At 49.0% G+C, this 17,504-nt stretch overlaps 7 protein-coding genes across 7 annotated transcripts; 6 read left to right on the forward strand and 1 right to left on the reverse strand.

Moving 5' to 3' along the window:
- Positions 1 to 1,021: 1,021 nt before the first annotated feature.
- Pmar_PMAR013263 (hypothetical protein) lies at positions 1,022 to 3,349 on the forward strand (the record flags this gene model as incomplete). The annotated part of the gene is made up of 11 exons (XM_002772874.1): positions 1,022 to 1,080; positions 1,313 to 1,493; positions 1,539 to 1,604; positions 1,817 to 1,914; positions 1,959 to 2,125; positions 2,325 to 2,543; positions 2,587 to 2,638; positions 2,683 to 2,830; positions 2,877 to 3,008; positions 3,054 to 3,175; positions 3,229 to 3,349. 11 exons carry the CDS (start codon positions 1,022 to 1,024, stop codon positions 3,335 to 3,337), a joined length of 1,353 nt encoding a protein of 450 aa, XP_002772920.1. The 3' UTR covers positions 3,338 to 3,349.
- A 196-nt stretch (positions 3,350 to 3,545) lies between these two features.
- Positions 3,546 to 5,947, reverse strand: Pmar_PMAR013264 (hypothetical protein; the record flags this gene model as incomplete). The annotated part of the gene is made up of 5 exons (XM_002772875.1): positions 3,546 to 3,700; positions 4,027 to 4,157; positions 4,204 to 4,302; positions 4,355 to 4,596; positions 4,883 to 5,947. The coding sequence occupies 5 exons, from the start codon at positions 5,945 to 5,947 to the stop codon at positions 3,546 to 3,548; spliced, it is 1,692 nt and encodes a 563-aa protein (XP_002772921.1).
- Positions 5,948 to 6,490: 543 nt separating this feature from the next.
- On the forward strand, positions 6,491 to 9,151 carry Pmar_PMAR013265 (polyadenylate-binding protein, putative; the record flags this gene model as incomplete). The annotated part of the gene is made up of 11 exons (XM_002772876.1): positions 6,491 to 6,494; positions 6,546 to 6,751; positions 6,810 to 7,054; positions 7,109 to 7,303; positions 7,348 to 7,474; positions 7,530 to 7,658; positions 7,705 to 8,470; positions 8,521 to 8,771; positions 8,823 to 8,940; positions 8,991 to 9,049; positions 9,104 to 9,151. 11 exons carry the CDS (start codon positions 6,491 to 6,493, stop codon positions 9,149 to 9,151), a joined length of 2,148 nt encoding a protein of 715 aa, XP_002772922.1.
- A 175-nt stretch (positions 9,152 to 9,326) lies between these two features.
- On the forward strand, positions 9,327 to 11,016 carry Pmar_PMAR013266 (nucleoporin seh1, putative; the record flags this gene model as incomplete). The annotated part of the gene is made up of 7 exons (XM_002772877.1): positions 9,327 to 9,337; positions 9,559 to 9,667; positions 9,791 to 9,830; positions 10,359 to 10,475; positions 10,521 to 10,653; positions 10,738 to 10,905; positions 10,971 to 11,016. 7 exons carry the CDS (start codon positions 9,327 to 9,329, stop codon positions 11,014 to 11,016), a joined length of 624 nt encoding a protein of 207 aa, XP_002772923.1.
- A 1,347-nt stretch (positions 11,017 to 12,363) lies between these two features.
- On the forward strand, positions 12,364 to 13,582 carry Pmar_PMAR013267 (hypothetical protein; the record flags this gene model as incomplete). The annotated part of the gene is made up of 3 exons (XM_002772878.1): positions 12,364 to 12,657; positions 13,240 to 13,350; positions 13,508 to 13,582. 3 exons carry the CDS (start codon positions 12,364 to 12,366, stop codon positions 13,580 to 13,582), a joined length of 480 nt encoding a protein of 159 aa, XP_002772924.1.
- A 1,940-nt stretch (positions 13,583 to 15,522) lies between these two features.
- On the forward strand, positions 15,523 to 15,797 carry Pmar_PMAR013268 (hypothetical protein; the record flags this gene model as incomplete). Its single annotated transcript, XM_002772879.1, has 2 exons — positions 15,523 to 15,629; positions 15,685 to 15,797. Coding segments are annotated over 2 exons (220 nt in total), but the record flags the coding sequence as incomplete, so codon positions are not given.
- A 223-nt stretch (positions 15,798 to 16,020) lies between these two features.
- Pmar_PMAR013269 (conserved hypothetical protein) lies at positions 16,021 to 17,478 on the forward strand (the record flags this gene model as incomplete). Its single annotated transcript, XM_002772880.1, has 5 exons — positions 16,021 to 16,290; positions 16,576 to 16,723; positions 16,772 to 16,909; positions 17,010 to 17,199; positions 17,250 to 17,478. 5 exons carry the CDS (start codon positions 16,021 to 16,023, stop codon positions 17,476 to 17,478), a joined length of 975 nt encoding a protein of 324 aa, XP_002772926.1.
- Positions 17,479 to 17,504: the final 26 nt, after the last annotated feature.

The following is a 17,504-nucleotide window of genomic DNA, read 5'->3' on the forward strand; positions in this document are numbered from 1 at the left end:
CTGTGATATCGGCAATACTACAGTGTCGTGTTCTACTGTGCAATGCAGTAGTTCGAAGATTGCTCAGCAGATGAACCAATGAATAGCAGAAGGCAACTATCAGACTCGTGGGGTCCCTGAGGCGGTTACATTTCAGAAGTGCTTGGACGAGACTATACTAACTGATGGTATGAACAGGAACAAGTCAGCCGCACAGGGTTGGTGCTCTGGCAACGCCTCTGTTGTTGACGATGTTAGTCACTATGCATTGGGCGCTATGATAGGCTTGTGGGTGGCCTTATTGATTTCTATGGTTCCTATGGTGTATGATCTATATCTACTGTGGGTACTGAGGAAACGACGAGCTCATGCTTACACTGCTCATGAAGATTTAGATGAAAATGGAGGAATTGGAGAAGAGGAAGACGGACCAAAGAAGACGCCAGCTCAGACTGTCACAGTCGTTCAAATTTGATTCCTTTTCTATTGCATCCTCTCGTATAATCGTTGGTGCATTCCCTCGTATAATCGTTGGTATATCTTTGTATACAGTTCTACGCGTTTTGTCCGGTTGTTGTCGTAGTAGATACTCAGCCATTTGGCAACTTCTTCCTGCATGGCCCGTGTCGTGTTCTAAGTTGTGATCGTGCGATGAAGTGAACCTACTCAGTGAGTATTAATAATCAATGTATCTGTACCGTCGCCCTGTTGGATGGGCTTAGTCGGATTAGTGATGTAAGACTGTGAGTTTGTGTTACTCGCCATCATTCACTCTAGTTGTATTTCCTTGCTAAATTGTGACTTTTGTATCTGCTTGAACATACTAATACTTTCGTACGATGCTGCGCTGTCGTATTCAGTTCGTCCAGACTGTAGTAGGAGTAGCTAGTCGAGGGTATAAGTTAGTCATGGTTACACTGAACGGTATTGTATGTTGGGAAACTACTACTACGAGGAGATGAAAAGGGCTCCTTTTCAGCTGCGTCAATTTCATTATTCTGTTTACGATTAGTTTTTCTGGGCAGTTGACATTTTTCGAGAAATGTCATCTCACTCGGTGTTGGAAGAAGAGAACAGTCATTATCCCACAGCTGAGACAAGGTAAGTGCCTTTAGGATCTTCTGAGTTCACAGCTCCGAAATATATGTTCGCTTTTTTCAGCTGATCTCAGGAGTTTTCAAAGCTAAGTGTAGAAGTTTCTCGTACGAATTTGAGTAGAAGTGTGCAAAAGCAAACAAGAATTTGCCGAAATTTTTCACATGTTGTTTTTACTGTACATTCAGTTCTCGAGCTGTCGCCATCACCAATATGTGGAGAAGTGTCTGTTCATCAGGCCCAGCGCTCCTCAAACGACAGAGGAAGATGCTCCTCATGAGCCGTCCTTCATCCTAGTGCCCCCTCGCTTCTACACTCCTATAGACGACTCAGTAGATCGATACACCAAAGCCTTATCGCAACACTTGCTCATGCAAAGGGCCAGACAGAGAGTGCTCAACGACAACATTGCTGAGGCCGTAATAAGCCTCTCGAGTATGCTTCTCATGATGCCCTACGTATAGGTACATCTTTCCTTCTCTGTTGCTCCAGAGCAGCCGGCTTTCGCTAAGGTTGAGGCGAATATCACTGTAAGCAGGGTTGGAATATATGTCGGGTTCTTTCAGCTGAGCTCAGATGTTTTCAATGTTACATTGAGAAAATCTACATTCGATTTAGGGCGTACAAAAAGTGAGAAAAATTTCCCAGAGAATTTCCTCGGAATTATTATCAACACACATAGTTGACCATGTGCATCTTTCCCCTTCCCCCTACACGGTGTTGTTAACTGTGATACTTGTAGATACCATACAGTCTCGATCTCAAGGGGGCTATGACAAAGGTAGAGGGTCTCGATACAGGAATGAACGGACTCCAGATGAAAGTGTCTCTGCCTCCCGAGTGAGTACCACCTGCAGTATATGTTTTCTCTACATCCTATTCAGGGGTACATGGTCCCCTCTCACCGCGGCTGGCCGTCTGCGTTTGACTACCTCGGGTGGCTTATCAGCCAGTGGTTTTATATCCCGTCCGATTGGTGTAGAGGAGGAAGCGACCGCTGCTATTTTTGGCACTTTAGGCCAGGGCCCGACCATCGACGATAACAACATTGGTGAGATATGTGTTGGAAAATATTTGATCGCTTTCCTCAAATGAAGTTGGAAATTTCCTCACTTATGGATGAGTTCATATGCGCATTCGGGTAGAAGTTTACAGAAACCAACTAGAAATTCCTCAGAATTTTCATATTGTCACCAACATATGTGGTCGAGCATGTGGGGCCTATCTTGACAAGTATTTTGGTACCTTAGGTTTCCGCGTGGATTACAAAGATGCTTCCTATGGCGTCTGCCTCGAATCCAGTCATCACACCACTACCAACTGTGGTGGTCTTCCCAGCACTGCGCCCTCTATGACCAGCGAGAGCTGTGGTGTCAGCGGCAGCTCGGTGGCTTCTTCCTCCTCCACTGTTGCTGAGGAGACGACATGTCCTTCGTTTTCGGGATGGGTTTGGGGACGAACGCACTTTGGTGAGCTACAGCTACTCATAGGATGCATAGATGACTCCGGCAGGTCTTTCTGGAGGGGTCCAAACTGGAATAGATGCCCACGGCGAATCTCTGGGGTAGGTCGGCGAACGTATCTTAGGTTCATTCGGGCGTTCCACAGTTACCGTTGTGTTGGAGCCTTTTCCTCGGCCTCGGCAGATTCGAATTATATACCAACTGGTGGTGACTATCAGTTGGTCGGTGAATACAATAGCGCCACTAAGTCCGTCACGGCTGCCTACCATCAGCTTATAGTCATGCAACGGAAGGTGCCGGGATCGAACCTCTGCGGGTTACCATACACCGGGTTTTCAGTGCTACAACCTCCTTGAAGATAAACACATCTCAGCAATAGCCAACTACGTCGATGTAGCAGTGGAGGCCACTCGTAACGGAGATACTGGCAAATCCGAAATTGCAGTCGGCGCTTCTTGGCAACCCAACAGAGTAAAACCTCCAAGCAATCGACCCCTCCTCACACGTGCTTGTCAGACCTGGCTCATCAAGGCACGGCTATCCACCCTTGCTGGGGTCGGCCTTACAGTAGCGGCTAAGTCGTGGTCGCAGATGAATGGTGTTGTCGCAGCTACTGCTGGTCTGCGAAGCTCAGGACCGTAATGACTACCACTTGAAATCTTGCTCACTCTTGCATTTCCTCAATTTTCAGTTACTTCGGGCTGCGATGTCATTTTCAGAACTGGGGTTCTGAAGTGTTTGGCAAGGCGGCGGAGGACAGCAGTCCTGTTGGAAATAAATGGGCACCTCTTGATGAGTGAAAATTTCGCGCGCCACAAAAATATTTTGATGATATTTTGTTGACGAAAGTTGTTGAGTTATTGAAGAACACAAAGTTAGTTTTGTAAGAATAGAAAACGTTGGGTGCTCGAACTGCATCAGAGCGAAGGCAAACGATTTTGCCAATCTTTCGGACTAGTGACGGGCCTGAGGATAGACAGTGTTGTTGGTTGTTGGATTCTTTTAAACTTACTGAAATCGCAAAGCAGCGTTCTTGAGAGCGGTAGTGCTAGAAGTGGTAGTCGTAACGGTTAACCTCTGCCGTTTACTGCGGATGGCATCGGACCACAACCAGCAGTCCTCAAGGGAAGCCGACACTTCATCGTTATTCTCCTCATTTTCACCTATAACAAAATACTAGTAACAGCTTCCTATGTGAGGGGACTACAAGGCTTCATCGCTATACTATGTAAATATGAGGAAAATTCGTGACGAATTTATCCTTAAGAGAATTCGCACGGATCAGTGGTGCGAAATTCTCGTTCGCCATTATATGCAAGTAAGGGTCATCTAAGCTTTGTTGAAGTCGCGGTCTGAACTACTGCTGCAGTAGCGAAAAATAGTTAATTTTCCAAATTTGCCTCGAAAAAATAAACGCTCTAAATTATGATGCATCCCTAGTAGTATCGTCAAGTTCAAATAGTTGAGGTATGGATGACATATTTCTCACCTGTGTTCGCTCCTCTGCGTTTAACGGAGATAGTGCCACTGGCTTGGCTGCCGCTACTGCGGTCCAAATCTCGGGAGAATCTTTTAAATTGAGGAACTATAACCTTCGAGCATTCGGGATCATAATGGAACCTATAATGAAGAACTACAAGCCCTGTTACATATACGTAGAGGATACCCAGCGGCGATGGCAGTCCAGTAGAGGCAAACTGGATGAGTGTAATCAAGTCCAACGATCATGCCTTCCTCATCGAGGCACCCTCGGACCGAGCCGAACCTGCCAATGGGACACCTGCTAGTGAATATCGCCGGAGAAGCCATTTGCCTACTTAGTGAATATCTCCAACAAGGTATGTGCAGAGTCCCTTCCGAAGGGTGTGGTGACCAAGGCTTCGCCCATGGCCTTGGCCATCCATGGTGCGGCATTCTTACTACCCCCTAGGGTGGCATCCACGCCCATAACGCCTCGGCAGAGACCCTCGAGGAGACCCGTGGCGTCCTCTTGACTAAGCAGTAGCCGTAGAAGCTTCGGTAACGACTCGAGACAGGTGGCGAGGGCTGCTTGGACCGGCTGAGAGGAAAGCACAGTCGGGCCACGATTCACTCCGATACCCTATAGTAGTGAATTTGCCTCAAAAAGGATATTGTAAACCGACTTGCGTCAGTGTTAGGATATATGTTTGGTTTTCTCAGCTGAGCTCAGAAGCTTCCAAAGCTACATTGTATGTAGGTGCGGAAGACTTAGGACAGACGCAAACAAAAAAGAACAATAATTTCCCAAAATTTCCTCAGAATTTATGAATTGCATCAACACACGTCAGTTGACCATATGCATATCCCCCCATTGCATGTTGTACCTCTCCAATAGCCTTGCCTGCCGAAGAGCCTGCTAACTTGAGTAGTGCTAGTGCGGCGTGAGCGGCCAATAACGGGCCGCTGTCACTACCACTACTCAGCTGCTCTGTGAAGAAGTCCCGGAGCTCATGCGCTATCTCGATGACCAACTCCAAATTGGCAGCATCTGCTTTTTCCCCGACTCCTTTGAGACATTCCACTATCACCTCTTTAGGGTAGAGGTGGGACGTTCGTAATACCCGCAGATAGACGACCAAGACCTCAGCTAATACGACCGCCTCAGCCTTCCTCACACGCTCCTTATTGAGACCGGCGAAGCCAGCATCCAAGTCCCGGTTGATGTCAGTGTCCTCCTCCCCAGAAGCCAACTTAATTGCCACGTTATGGGTTTCCTCGATAATGTTATTGCTAGTGTCGGTCCTGGCCAACTTCAGCAGAGGCGCTAGATGGACCAGTTGCTGAGGACTTTTCACTTTACCAATCATTATGACTATTTTCTTGGTGGCGACCTCGACCGCCGCATCGTCCTTAAGGACCCCTTCAATGGTGTTAATAGCCGTCGTGTCACCACTGCCCGCACTGGAGACTACCATTGCTAGAAGTCGGTCGAAGTCGTTGAAGGTCCAGAGGGAAGCGCAGGTGAGCAGGGCGCACATACCGCGGATCTCCTTCATCGTTTTGAGGCGGGTGAGCAGGTTCTGGTAAGCGTCGACGAGTTTAGTGTCGTAGGTAAGGATTTCCTCGGCTTGCTTGCTCAACTTCTTGTTGGTTTTCTGAACACCTACGCCGGTGCTTTTATAGGCGGGGATGATATCTTTCATAACAGCGACACCCGTGAGGACGGCGCGTCGACTAAGGCGTTTGTCGACTTTGGCGGAGTTATCACAAATTGCCCAAACGACCTGCATCCAGTCTATGTTCTCGTTGGGGTTGGAGCATATCTTGTCAGCAGCAGCTGCTAACCATCGCTCCATTGTAGGGACGGTGTCGGGGGTGAAGGATGAGGGCTTCTTGAGACGCTCTAGGACGGGCCAGAGACGATGGGCGTCGTCTTTAGTGACAGTCATATGGGAAACTAATGAAGCCTGAGCAAAGCTCCTATGGGCTCCTTTGGGTCATCATCTATACCGTAACGGGGTCAACCTATGGCGACTACCGCAACCAACCTATGAGAGTTTCATACAGAGTCTCTACTACCAATCCTAACCGAAGACAAGAAAGTGCGGCGATGATTTGACTGGCTCGAAAGATGTCACGCGTGGGAATAGAACCAGGGAGTCTGGAAAGGGAAGAGGCTCGAAAGAGAATCGATTATCAGGGCGTGCGATAACTCCACGACGGTCGTGATTGCAAGCCATTGATCGCTCTAAATGGGGATTTGCGCTGACAACGGATTCTTGGGATGGTTAGAGGTCCCCGGAAGTCGGTAGTTGGCCGCGGGTGTGGTGAGAATTAGGTCTCGGGGGCAGGGTGGAGGGCGAAAGATACCTTTGGGGTCGGCTGGGAGTATCTTGCGCCGTTTCAGTTCGTTACGACGGTTATTTTCCGTTGACCATCCGATCGTCCGATCGGATTATACAGCAACTTAAAAGAAGCTCAAAAAAGAAAAAATGAGTAAGCCTGAGTCCTGGCTCCTCATCCTCTTTATCATCGGTCGTCCCTCAGCTACCAATGCTAACCCAGCCAACCCTACCCCACCAGTTACTGCTGCCTCCCCTGGGGGGCCGACTACTACTGGGCCTCCTCAAGCCACTACTGCCCAGCCTGGTGGTCCTCCTGGAGGTACTCCGAGTCAGCAGTTCGCCTCCCTCTATGCTGGTGATCTCGCTCCGGACGTCACTGAGGCCGTCTTATATGAGGTCTTCAATGCAGTAGGTCTACACGCCTATGCCCAGTGGCCGAAACTCTGTCTTCCTCCTCTCTTCTCAGATTGGTCCGGTGGCCTCCATCCGCGTGTGTCGCGACTCTGTTACTCGCAAGTCTCTCGGTTACGCCTATATCAACTTCCATAACGTCGCCGACGCCGAGCGTGCCCTCGACACTCTGAATTACTCCCCCATCAAGGGCAGGCCCTGTCGTCTCATGTGGAGCCACAGGGACCCGGCCTTACGCCGTAGTGGCGCCGGAAATGTCTATGTTAAGAACCTTGATAGAAACATCGACAACAAGGCTCTGTAGGAGAGGACGGACGACTTGCCGTTTACCTTTGCATTTTCCTATGTCTTCAGTTACGACACCTTCTCCCTATTCGGCAACATTCTCTCCTGCAAGGTCGCTTTGACCCCCGATGGGAAGTCCAGGGGCTTTGGTTTTGTCCACTTTGAATCGGACGAGTCCGCAGAGGCCGCGATCGCTAAGCTGAACGGAATGCAAATTGGGGAGAAGACTGTCTACGTGGCTCCATTCAAGAAGACGGCTGAAAGGTAGGGGGAGGGTGCTGACGAGGAGGGAGAGCAACGTTTTGCAGGAACGATGGAACTCCGAAAAACTTCACGAACGTTTATATTAAGCATATTCCGGCCTCCTGGAATGAGGAGAAGATCAAGGAGGAGTTTGGGGCCTTTGGGGAAATCACCAGCCTGGCTGTGCAGACGGTAAAGTGGCGAAGGTGTGGTATGAGTTTTCTTTGATGGCGTATTTTTGTGGCAGGACCCTAAGGGGAGGAGGTTCGCCTTCGTTAATTATGCTGAATTTGAACAGGCCAGGGCGGCGGTGGAGGAGATGGACGGCAAGGATGTTAGAAATGAGGAAGAGAAGGCCGCTGATAGAGCGCAGAGGGTGAGGGGAATATCGTGGCGCGCGAAATAATATTTCCCTCTTACAGGAACGTGAACGTGAGGAGAGAAAGGCAGCTCGTGAAGCTGCGAAGGCCGAAGGGAGAGAGGAGGGTGATGATGTTGAATCTGATGATGACGATGAGGAGCCCGAGACCTCCCATTTGTACGTGGCTAGGGCTCAACCCAAGGCTGAGCGTGCGGCCGTGCTGAAGGAGCAGTTTTCGGCTTCTAGAGGGGCTCAGGGGGGCGGAAGGTTTGGTGGGGTTAATTTGTATGTGAAGAATTTGGGGGAGGACGTTGACGACGCTGAACTGAAGAAAATGTTCGAGCCCTTTGGGACGGTTACTTCGGTTAAGGTTATGGTTGATGACAAAGGGGTCTCGAGGGGATTCGGATTTGTGTGCTTTTCGACCCACGAGGAGGCAACCAAGGCGGTGACTGATATGCATTTGAAGCTGATCGGGGGGAAGCCGTTGTATGTGGGGATGCATGAGAAGAGGGAGCAACGCTTGGAGAGGCTCCAACAGAGGTATAGGGCACCGCCCCAGCAGATGGGAGGGTTTAATGGTCCACCCAGGGGTGGAGGAGGAGGGTATGGTGGCATGGGGGGTGGCGGCCCAGGGATGCCTGGAGGGTTTGGTGGTGGAGGCGGCCCAGGGGGACCAGGCGGCTTCAATCAGCCGCAGCCTATGTATTATTCGGGAGGAGGAGTGCCAAGGGGAGGGCCTCAGATGGGAGGTGGCGGGTATAGGGGAGGCATGCCGGGTGGCCCCCAGTATGGCCGTGGCCCTAGAGGGTTTGGTGGCCAGCAAGGTAGGGGTGCTGTCTGTGCAACTGGTCGGGACTTGATTATTGTGTGATAGGTATGATGCCCGGTGGAGGAGGAGGTCCTCGTGGCCCCCCCATGGGCATGGGCGTGAGGGGAGGCCCGTTTGGGCCCATGGGCGTGCCGGGTGGAGGACCACGTGGTCCTCCTCCCGGGGGCATGGGAGGAGGTGGTCCCCCAAGAGGCCCCCCTATGGGAATGCCCAACAGAGGGTTTCCACCCCAAGTACAGCAGCAACAAGGATCGATGGGAGGACCAGCACCACCACAGTCTACTGGTCAGCAACAAGTAAGGAGGAGGAGGATGAAGGGTTGGTAAAGGACATATTAATCTGATCAGCCCTTGACGGCCGCTGGTTTGGCCGCAGCCCCACCAGCTATCCAAAAGCAGATGTTGGGAGAACAACTCTACACGCAGATCCAAAGGATCCAACCGCAATTGGCCGGGAAGATCACGGGTAGATGAAGACTTGCAATCTTACTCCATCTTGCAATTCCTCAACGCTAGGTATGATGCTCGAGATGGACAACAGTGAACTGCTCATTTTACTGGAGTCGGAATCACAGGTGGGGATGTGCCCTTTGGGGTCTACTATGAAAGTGGTGGTGTTTTTGTTGTAGCTGCGTGCGAAGGTTGATGAGGCCCTGATGGTGCTGCATTCGAAGTAAAGGATGATGAGTGATTATTGTTATTATGATGATGATGGTGAATTTGGTTTGTCGTTGTATCACGAATGACGTGAATGATGGAGAGTAGTGAGATTTTGATGCTATGGTGGACTCGAGATTTTCCCTCTTATTTATCTATGCTTAATTTTTTATTGTTATTACATTTCGATCGGTGATGCGATCAAGGTGAGGTATGAGTGATGATGATGTTGTTGAGGTGGAGGAGGAGAAGGTGGGAGGGTTATAATTTGATAGGAAAAGCGTAAAAACTGTAACTAGGATGCTGATGATTTGCAGTGTTTGTGGATAGATGGATTATGATGGTGATAATGTGGCGAGTAGCGTGATTTTGTTAACTCACTGTGTTGAGTCTAGTCCACTGTCAAAGGGGGTTTGCTTGGTTTTAGTGGGAGGTGCGGTATGGTAGATGCTCGTGCTACGACGGGTGTTGAGGAGGAGGCTTCTAGGCGGGGGCGGCCTGGGGCTGAGCAAAGACGATTTTTGGACTCAAAATTTGTGGTACCGGTAGCGAGCGATTCTGATTATGTTCATGACGTTAGTTTTAGCTATTATGGGGATAAGGTGTAAGTTGGGGGGAGGAATCTTGAGGTTGAGCGTGGAAGATACGGATCATGTCAGGGCGATGTGTACGTCAGCGCAGAATATATTAATTTGGAAAGTGAGCGAGGATGGTGATGATTGGGAGTTGGAGGCGTGCATTTCGGCAGCTCATAACGCCCCTATATGGAGGTTAGGTAGTGATACTGGGTGATAGTACTTAGTAAAAGGCATGGAAAAACACAAGAGGAATTACGTGGAGTATATGTTGCTGAAGAAGTCGTTCACTAGGCGTTCTTTGATCGGTTGTTTGGTAGACGCTTTTTAACGGTTGATAACGTATGCCATATTATCGCTAAGCAAACTGAGTTCTATTATCACTCTGCGTTGAATCATCCTTCGACGATTACACCAGTTGAGCTCTCAAGACCCTTGAAGATTGAATATGTGTTACGGACATTTGCAGGATTTTAATATCTCAACGGCATCTCTAGCATCAGCTTCGGAAGGAATATTTTCTGCCGGGCTTTTTGCTGTGTTGATGTCGCTTTGTGAACGAGTTGGCGGATCTGTATTAGCAGAGAGCTATGATGATGTTGATTTGAGGTGTGGGTGGAATTGAAACGGTTATAGGTTGGGTTTTTGGTAGACTGGGCATACCCGGAGTTTGGTGAGATAATAGCGAGCTGTAGCGAGGATCGAGTGGTGTCGATATGGAGTTGTGAGGAGTATGATGCTGAGAAGGTGTCGGCGTTCGATGAAGGATGTAGGGGTATCTTAGGTTTCCTACAAAATAGGTCCGCTGTTTTAGCTACTACCACCACTCGTTGGAGGAAGAGAGCATGTTTGACGGACAGCTCGCATGCCGTTACTGATATCCAATTCGCCCCGCGTCGGTGGGGGCTCAAGTTGGCCTCGTGTAGTGCTAGTGGCTGTGTCAGAACGTAGTAGAGGGGGAGGTGGGGTAAATTTGTCGATTGAATATAGTGTGCATAAGGCAGCAGCTAACTGGAGTTGTCATGCTGTAGGTATGAGGCCATGGACCCTGTTAATCTTGCCACATGGGTGTTGGAAGACGTCATAACAGTGCATAGGATCAGGGCTGGGTCTCAGAATACTAGTACTACTAGTACCGCACCAGCAGCAACTCCTGCGGCGCCAACTGGTGTTATTCATGGGAGTGATGGCGACAAGACGTAGGGGGTTTGACTTCTTATTGGTGTCTTGATTCTCGTTCTGGCGCTCAGGAGGCTCCCGGTAGGGGCTACAGCGCTGTCCTGGTGTACAAGCTCGATAGTCCAGTGTGAAAGGCTGGTCGTAGTAGGGCATAGTGGTTTGGTGAAGTTACTCGATAATCAATCGGGTCGGCCGAGTAGTGGAGGTGGTCGATCGGAGATAGCAGGAGGAGGAGGGAGGTGGATCGAACGGTCGTGCGTGGTGGGGTGTAAAGACAGCACTGGACGGATGGCTGCTGCCAAGGACGTTGCATGGGCACCGAATTTATGCAGGTAGAGGCTATTGGTTGTTGCTATATGGCAGTGTTGGAGGTCCTTCACCTGAGCTCAGGAGTTTCCATACTACTTTACGTACGAATTCGGTTGGAGATATACAGGAACCAACAGAAACTTGTCAAAATTTCATCAGATTTCCCACCTTGTTACAGCATGTGCATCTTCTCACCGATTACTATATGGTCTTGGCAGAGCTGTGTGATGAGCTCATTCGTGTTGTTATGAAGTCGTCTTGACCACAAGTGGAATACTATGCACGTGATTGATGATGCATGATTTTGGTGACAATATGAAAACTCGGGGAATTCTCAATGGGTTTGTATACACTCCCATCCGAACTATACGACTATAATGTGACGAAGCTCCTTTCTACTGGTAGGCCTTTTGACGTTCTAGTGGTATGTGGGAGTAGTAACCTCGTATGTATCTTCAACTGCTCGATATCTGGCAACCTCTCACACGTCCAGACTTTGGACCTCGGTCCGAATGCTGGGCCGGTGTGGAGGGTGGCTTGGGACCTGACTGGCACTATACTGGCGACGGCACAGGAGGGAGGGCAGGTGGGAATTTCGTGCCGCGTGACGTTTTTATTGTCAACTGGAAGGTACGAATATGGCATCGTGAGGAAACGAGGGAGGCGAAGTGGGTTGAAGATGTGAAGGGTCGGAGGTCTCCACCAACAATTCAGAGACGCCCGTAGGCGTTGTGTTGGTCACCATTTTTGTAACAGTTTCCAATGTTAATCGATCTGCGGCTTTATCAATGATTAGGGGTGAAGTGGCGATGGTGTGGTATGGGGCGTTTGATCGCTACTGGGTTCGACATAGTCTAATAGAGTGTCTTGAGGATGCTCTGCGAGCTGACTAGCATCTTGGAGGTGTACTGTTGGAGGAATATATGCTCGCTCTCCTCAGCTGAGCTCGAGAGGCAACATCCTCATTATAGGAGTTCCCGTTCGATTCCGCGTAGAAATACACAAAAGGAGTATTTCCCGAAATTTCCTAAGAATTTTCATATTGTCACCAACATATGTGTTTGACGACCATGTGCATCTTTTCCCACGCTAATTCGGCGCATGAGGAGGCAGCCCTGGTCTAAGGGAGGCAGTAGTAGGGTTATTACTATCAAGTTTATCCTTTTATAATGCTAATCCCTAGTCCCAAGCAGCTAGTGAGGGGTTGTGGGTCCTGTCTGACCACTTCAGTTGATGTGCACACTCCAGGAGTAGCCTGGTTGAATCTGGGTGGTCGGAGATGGTTTGCTAAGCCCAAGCAGAGGAAACAGAAAAAGATAGTTCCTACGGCAGAGCACTTGGCAACGAAGGGCCTACCACCGATGCGTTTGGAAGATCGGATCGGCAACCCACAGAGCCCTTATGAGATTGCTAAGAATATCAGGCAACATATCTCGAGGTTGACTAAACAGGATAGGAATCAGGTGTGAGAGGGTAGGATCAGTTGTGGACCAGTTCGAAGAATTTCTGTGGATTTTTATATATATTCCTACCTCAAGTCGTGTGGAAATCTTCGAAATGTAGCTTTGGTAACTCCTGAGGAAAGCAAGCATATATTCCAACAACACTGGTGGGGACAATCAATGATCGCGAGAAACATCTAGGAGGCTTGTCGTCAGTGCTGCCAAATATGTACTCGCTTTCCTCAGCTGAGCTCAATAGTTTCCTCACTGATCATAGGAGTTCGTAGACGAATCGAGAAAAAATACGAAAAGTGGACAGAAACTAACAGAGTTTAGATATTGTCACCAACACTTGTGGTTGGTGATGTGCCAGTTTTACCACACTGCTTGTCGTAGCCTCTACTACGGGCCTATTATGTGTAGCTCTTCGTATATGTATACCTTCCGCTCAGCAGTTGCGCCGCGGGCTCGTTTATCTCTGGTTGAATCACTCAGCTGAGACAGCTCGTAGGCCGACCTCGAGCGGCCCTTGCAACTCCACCAATTATTTTCCAAATAATTAAAATTATTTTCGTCTTTTATCGTACGGTAGTTTTTTGTCAGATTCGGCGTAAAAAAGATTTCCGTCGTTACACTCTCCATAGAATGTACGAGTTTGCGGGCCTCACCCATACTACACCAACATCACGGGAGTATGAGGAGGAGAGGGCTGGGGTGTAACCAGGTGGAGGGGAGGGGTCTATGGGGTTGACATTGGAATGGTTTTGTTGTAGTGGTAGTACTAATGTGGATTGCACACTCGGGGAGTTGCTCTAGGATAGGCATGATAATTTGGTGAAGGTGTGGTATGGGTATAATATTTGATTTTTAGGGACCAATCACAGTTCGTAACGGGACTAACAGCACTACAGCATGGCAGCCACTTGCCGAGGAGTCCAACAGATGAGAATAGGTTCCGATTCCCTCACACTATACATTATAAAGCGTAACAGCTAGGGAGTAGGATATAGTGGAATGTTGGTGACTGCCTCAGGTGGTGGGGGCCTCCGACGGTTGAGAGGAACCCCAATCGGTATGAAGGCTCAATGGAAGGGGTCACGGCCTGTTTTAAGGCTACTGATGTTGCTGATAGGGGGCATGCAAAGACAATAGCAGAGGTGGTCGGCCCTAAGCGTTATGACGAGGCATCTGGGGTTGTTGCTGTGAGAGCTGATACGTTTGACAATCGCAATCAGGTGAGGGGGAGAGGGAGGGAGCTAGCGTTAAAGGGAGCTAGCGCCGTCTCTGCCGGGACGGGAGGATGCATGCTGCGAATTTACCATCGAATTCGCGCGAATATTTTGCGAGCACCGGAGAGCCTGATCGTCTGTGCGGAGGGTGTGTCGGGGTATAAAAACATATGATCAACTACATGCGTTGATTCTGACTATGAGGGAATTTCGGGGGAATATCTATTGGTTCTCGCGCACTTCTAGTGTATGTTGTAACTAAATCTTCATAGTGCGATGAGGAAAGTTGTGATCACAGCTGAAGAAAATGAGCAAGGACTTCGAAACTAATGAGATTGTGTTGTACTTGAAACTGTGGATGTTTAAAAAAGAATACTTGCCTGAATTCACGCCTCATCCTTACTAGTAGTAGTGGTATTAGTAGTGGTAGTAGTAGTGGTAGTAGTAGTGGTAGTAGTGGTATTAGTAGTGGTAGTAGTAGTGGTAGTAGTAGTGGTAGTAGTAGTAGTAGTAGTAGAGGAGTGCCTTGCTCAGAACGCTGCATATCTGGGAGATTTGGTAGAGCTGCTTGTGAGGGAATGTGGATCGTCATCACCAAGAGGAGTGGAGGGTGATACTGTTGTATCAACGGCTGGGGTGGTAGCAGAGGCGCCGCCACCTCTGGGGCCTCCATTGAAGTATGGTCGTAGTAGGATTAGGAGAAGGAGTGGTAGGAAAAAGGATGTGACTGCAGGAGAGGCATGAGTTTCTGATACTCTCCACTCTAGTGTTGGTTAACTTGGAGGGTTCTTCTGTTTGGCACGGTAGGGACAATTTGGAGAGGTTGAATTCTCGACAGAAAAATTTGATCCATGACATATTCCAACAATGGAGTTTCACGCCCCGTTTTACGTGAAGTGGCGTCGTAAAACTCGGTGAAAAACGGGATATTCGCGATGATATGCAGTAGTCGTGAAATATGTTTTTCACTAGTATTTTTCATATCACTAGGGTGGTGAATCTCCATTATAATAGTGTTAGGAAGATGTTTATACAAAATTTCAACTTCATTTTAGCTCTAGGTTATCGCGGTGACACGAAATGGATTTCCTAGATTGTGCGTAGTAGTGTAATAGGAAGTAGGGCCGGCCAGGGTTGGAATATATGTCCGCTTCCCTCACCTGAGTTCAAGTTAAGGTGTAGAAATTCACATACGAATTCGGGTAGGAGTGCACAGAAGGCAGTAAAAAAATTTTCTCAGAATTTCCATAGTTTCACCAAGACTTGTACTTGAACATGTGCATATTTTTCCACCCTGAGTTTGGCTACTGTGTAGCGAGGTTTCTCCCTCTGCTGTATGCCTCCCCGTGTCGTGGTCGTGATGAGAGGGGGCCTGGTGAGGCTAAGTGGCTTGAGGATGTCCGATGCCACAGTGGAGGGTAATGCTGATATCCTCGCAGCGTTGGAGAGGGTTAGACGGCTGAGGCGAGGAGGAGGAGTAGATGGGGGTAGGCCGGGGGGGCTCAATGCGAGGGAGTAGGTGAGTTGAAGAGAACACCGACGTAGGAATACAGTCCATCTAGAGGGATAAAGCTGATATGCTTTGTTGGGCTCCCCAAATCGCCATTGTTGTTGCGTATCAGAGCTGCCTGGGAGTGTGGAAGGTTCAGTGACTTAGATACTCCCAAATCCGCCCGTTCCAGGAGTGGTAGAAGTCGTAGAGAACATCCCTCGGGTGGTCGCGGTAGAGCACAGGCTCCAGTCGAGTACAGTGAGTGGTTGAAGGTGACGAGGGAAGGATGAGGCTATGTTGGTCCCCTCATAACAACGGTGTCTTTAGTCTGCTGTACAGCATCTCCCAAAGCCACAGACCGCAGAGAGTATGTGGGAGTATTATAAGGCTTCATGTGGGGTCCGCCCGACCCAGCATCGACCTGAGGCTGACAGCATTGGGTGAGCCTCACAGCGGTAGTTTTGAGGAGAGGATCGTCGCAGTTCCTCATCGAAGTTGCTTTCGAAGGATGGAAATGTCAAAGGAAGAACTCTCGAGCTGCAGGAGAAGAAGTGGGGGTCGACTTCACTATGGAAGGTGGTCATGTTTTGTTCGTGTAGGGTTTTCATTGGGGAATATAATCGATATATGTCGCAACTTTGGGGCGCGCGAAGGCGTGTTAGAATGACGAAGCGCCGACAGAAAATGGCTAAGAAAATGCAAACGACGGAGAATGAGGGTTACGAAGAGCCGGAGCCGAACTATGTTGCTGCGCATTGGCGATTTAAGGATGGCGTGGTAAAGTCTTTGGTAGAGGACGTGTTTAAAGCGGGCATGTATAGTGAAGTGTATCGGCATGCTAGTGAAAGTTTGGGGGCTGATGAAGTGCCACATGATAGCGATAGATTTGTGGACGTCTTGAAGCAGGCTTTTAGGAAGCACGTCACTACTGAGGTGAGGTGTTAAGGGGTACTCGAGGAAAAGAGTGTAAAATGGTCCCGAAGGATCTTAGCGGCGAAATGTTGTTGAAATTATGGTGATGTCAATGCTGGTAAACTACAGTATTTCCAGGTAAAATTAATATTTTGCCGACAAATTTAATTTTTTACCCATTTGGTTAATGTTTTACTCTTTTCGTTAACATTTTACGGCAAAATATTTCGGCAATTTAAATTCGTCGGCAAAATATTAATTTGACCTGGAAATGCAGTAGATGCTGAATAGGTGGCTTGTATGCAGGCCCGACCGATACTAACGAACGAGTTGTCGGACTACGAGACGCCGTATATGATGCAGCGACAGACACGAGAGCGGCTCCTGAGAGATGAGTGTGCCAGGAATCAACTCGATGAGAGCATGATCGACTACACTCTGGACACCAGTGATGGTAGGGGCCGGAGGGACGGCGGTGTGTCTTTAATGGTGTCTTCATCAGATTTGGTGAGGCTGCGGGGTAAGGCTCCGATGCCCCCAGATCTCTTGGAGCCTTTGATGTCGTTTAGAGGTATCACAGAGTGGGCCCATGACCCTAGGGATAGGCTAAAGCAGAAACTGGATGGAGTTAACAATGTGAGTGATTTCGAGCGGAGCGATGCATATTTATCGGGAATAGGTACTCGATTGGTTGAAGAAGACGAAGAAGGCTGGCAGGTGGAGGTGCGATGGGTTTATAGTGAAGAATGCGGTGGCTTCTGTTAGGAAAACGAACGGCGACTACCCCGAGTTTAAGGCGGGTCGGCCGGAATGGAGATATTTTCATCCATTTAATAACCATTTTGGCTTCACTCCTGCCTCACAGCCGAGGGGAGTTTTGGGTGGCACTAAATTTGGCCGAAAAATTGACCCTGAGGAACGTATGATGAGGTTGGTGGTGATGTGACAGGTGCCGGGATCGAACCTGCTTTCTTTTGAAGGTATCCCACTCTGCAACGAGTTGCCCATAGCCTCTCCAAAGACCCGGTGTATCGGCGTCTAACACGTCATCAGATTAACGTCTTAGAGCGAGCATATGGGTGGAAGTACTCCTGCCAGACCCAGGCAATCAACACTCTCAAGGAGGTTTTGGACGACCTACCCCCTCACGCCCATTACAAGGCTAGACTCGACTGGGCTCTGCCGATACAGAGGTACCTTATGAGTTGATCGGTGAAAGGATCGTTGCCGTTGTA

The sequence above is a fragment of the Perkinsus marinus genome (assembly GCF_000006405.1).
Source record: "Perkinsus marinus ATCC 50983 genomic scaffold scf_1104296960350, whole genome shotgun sequence".
NCBI lineage: Eukaryota > Perkinsozoa > Perkinsida > Perkinsidae > Perkinsus > Perkinsus marinus.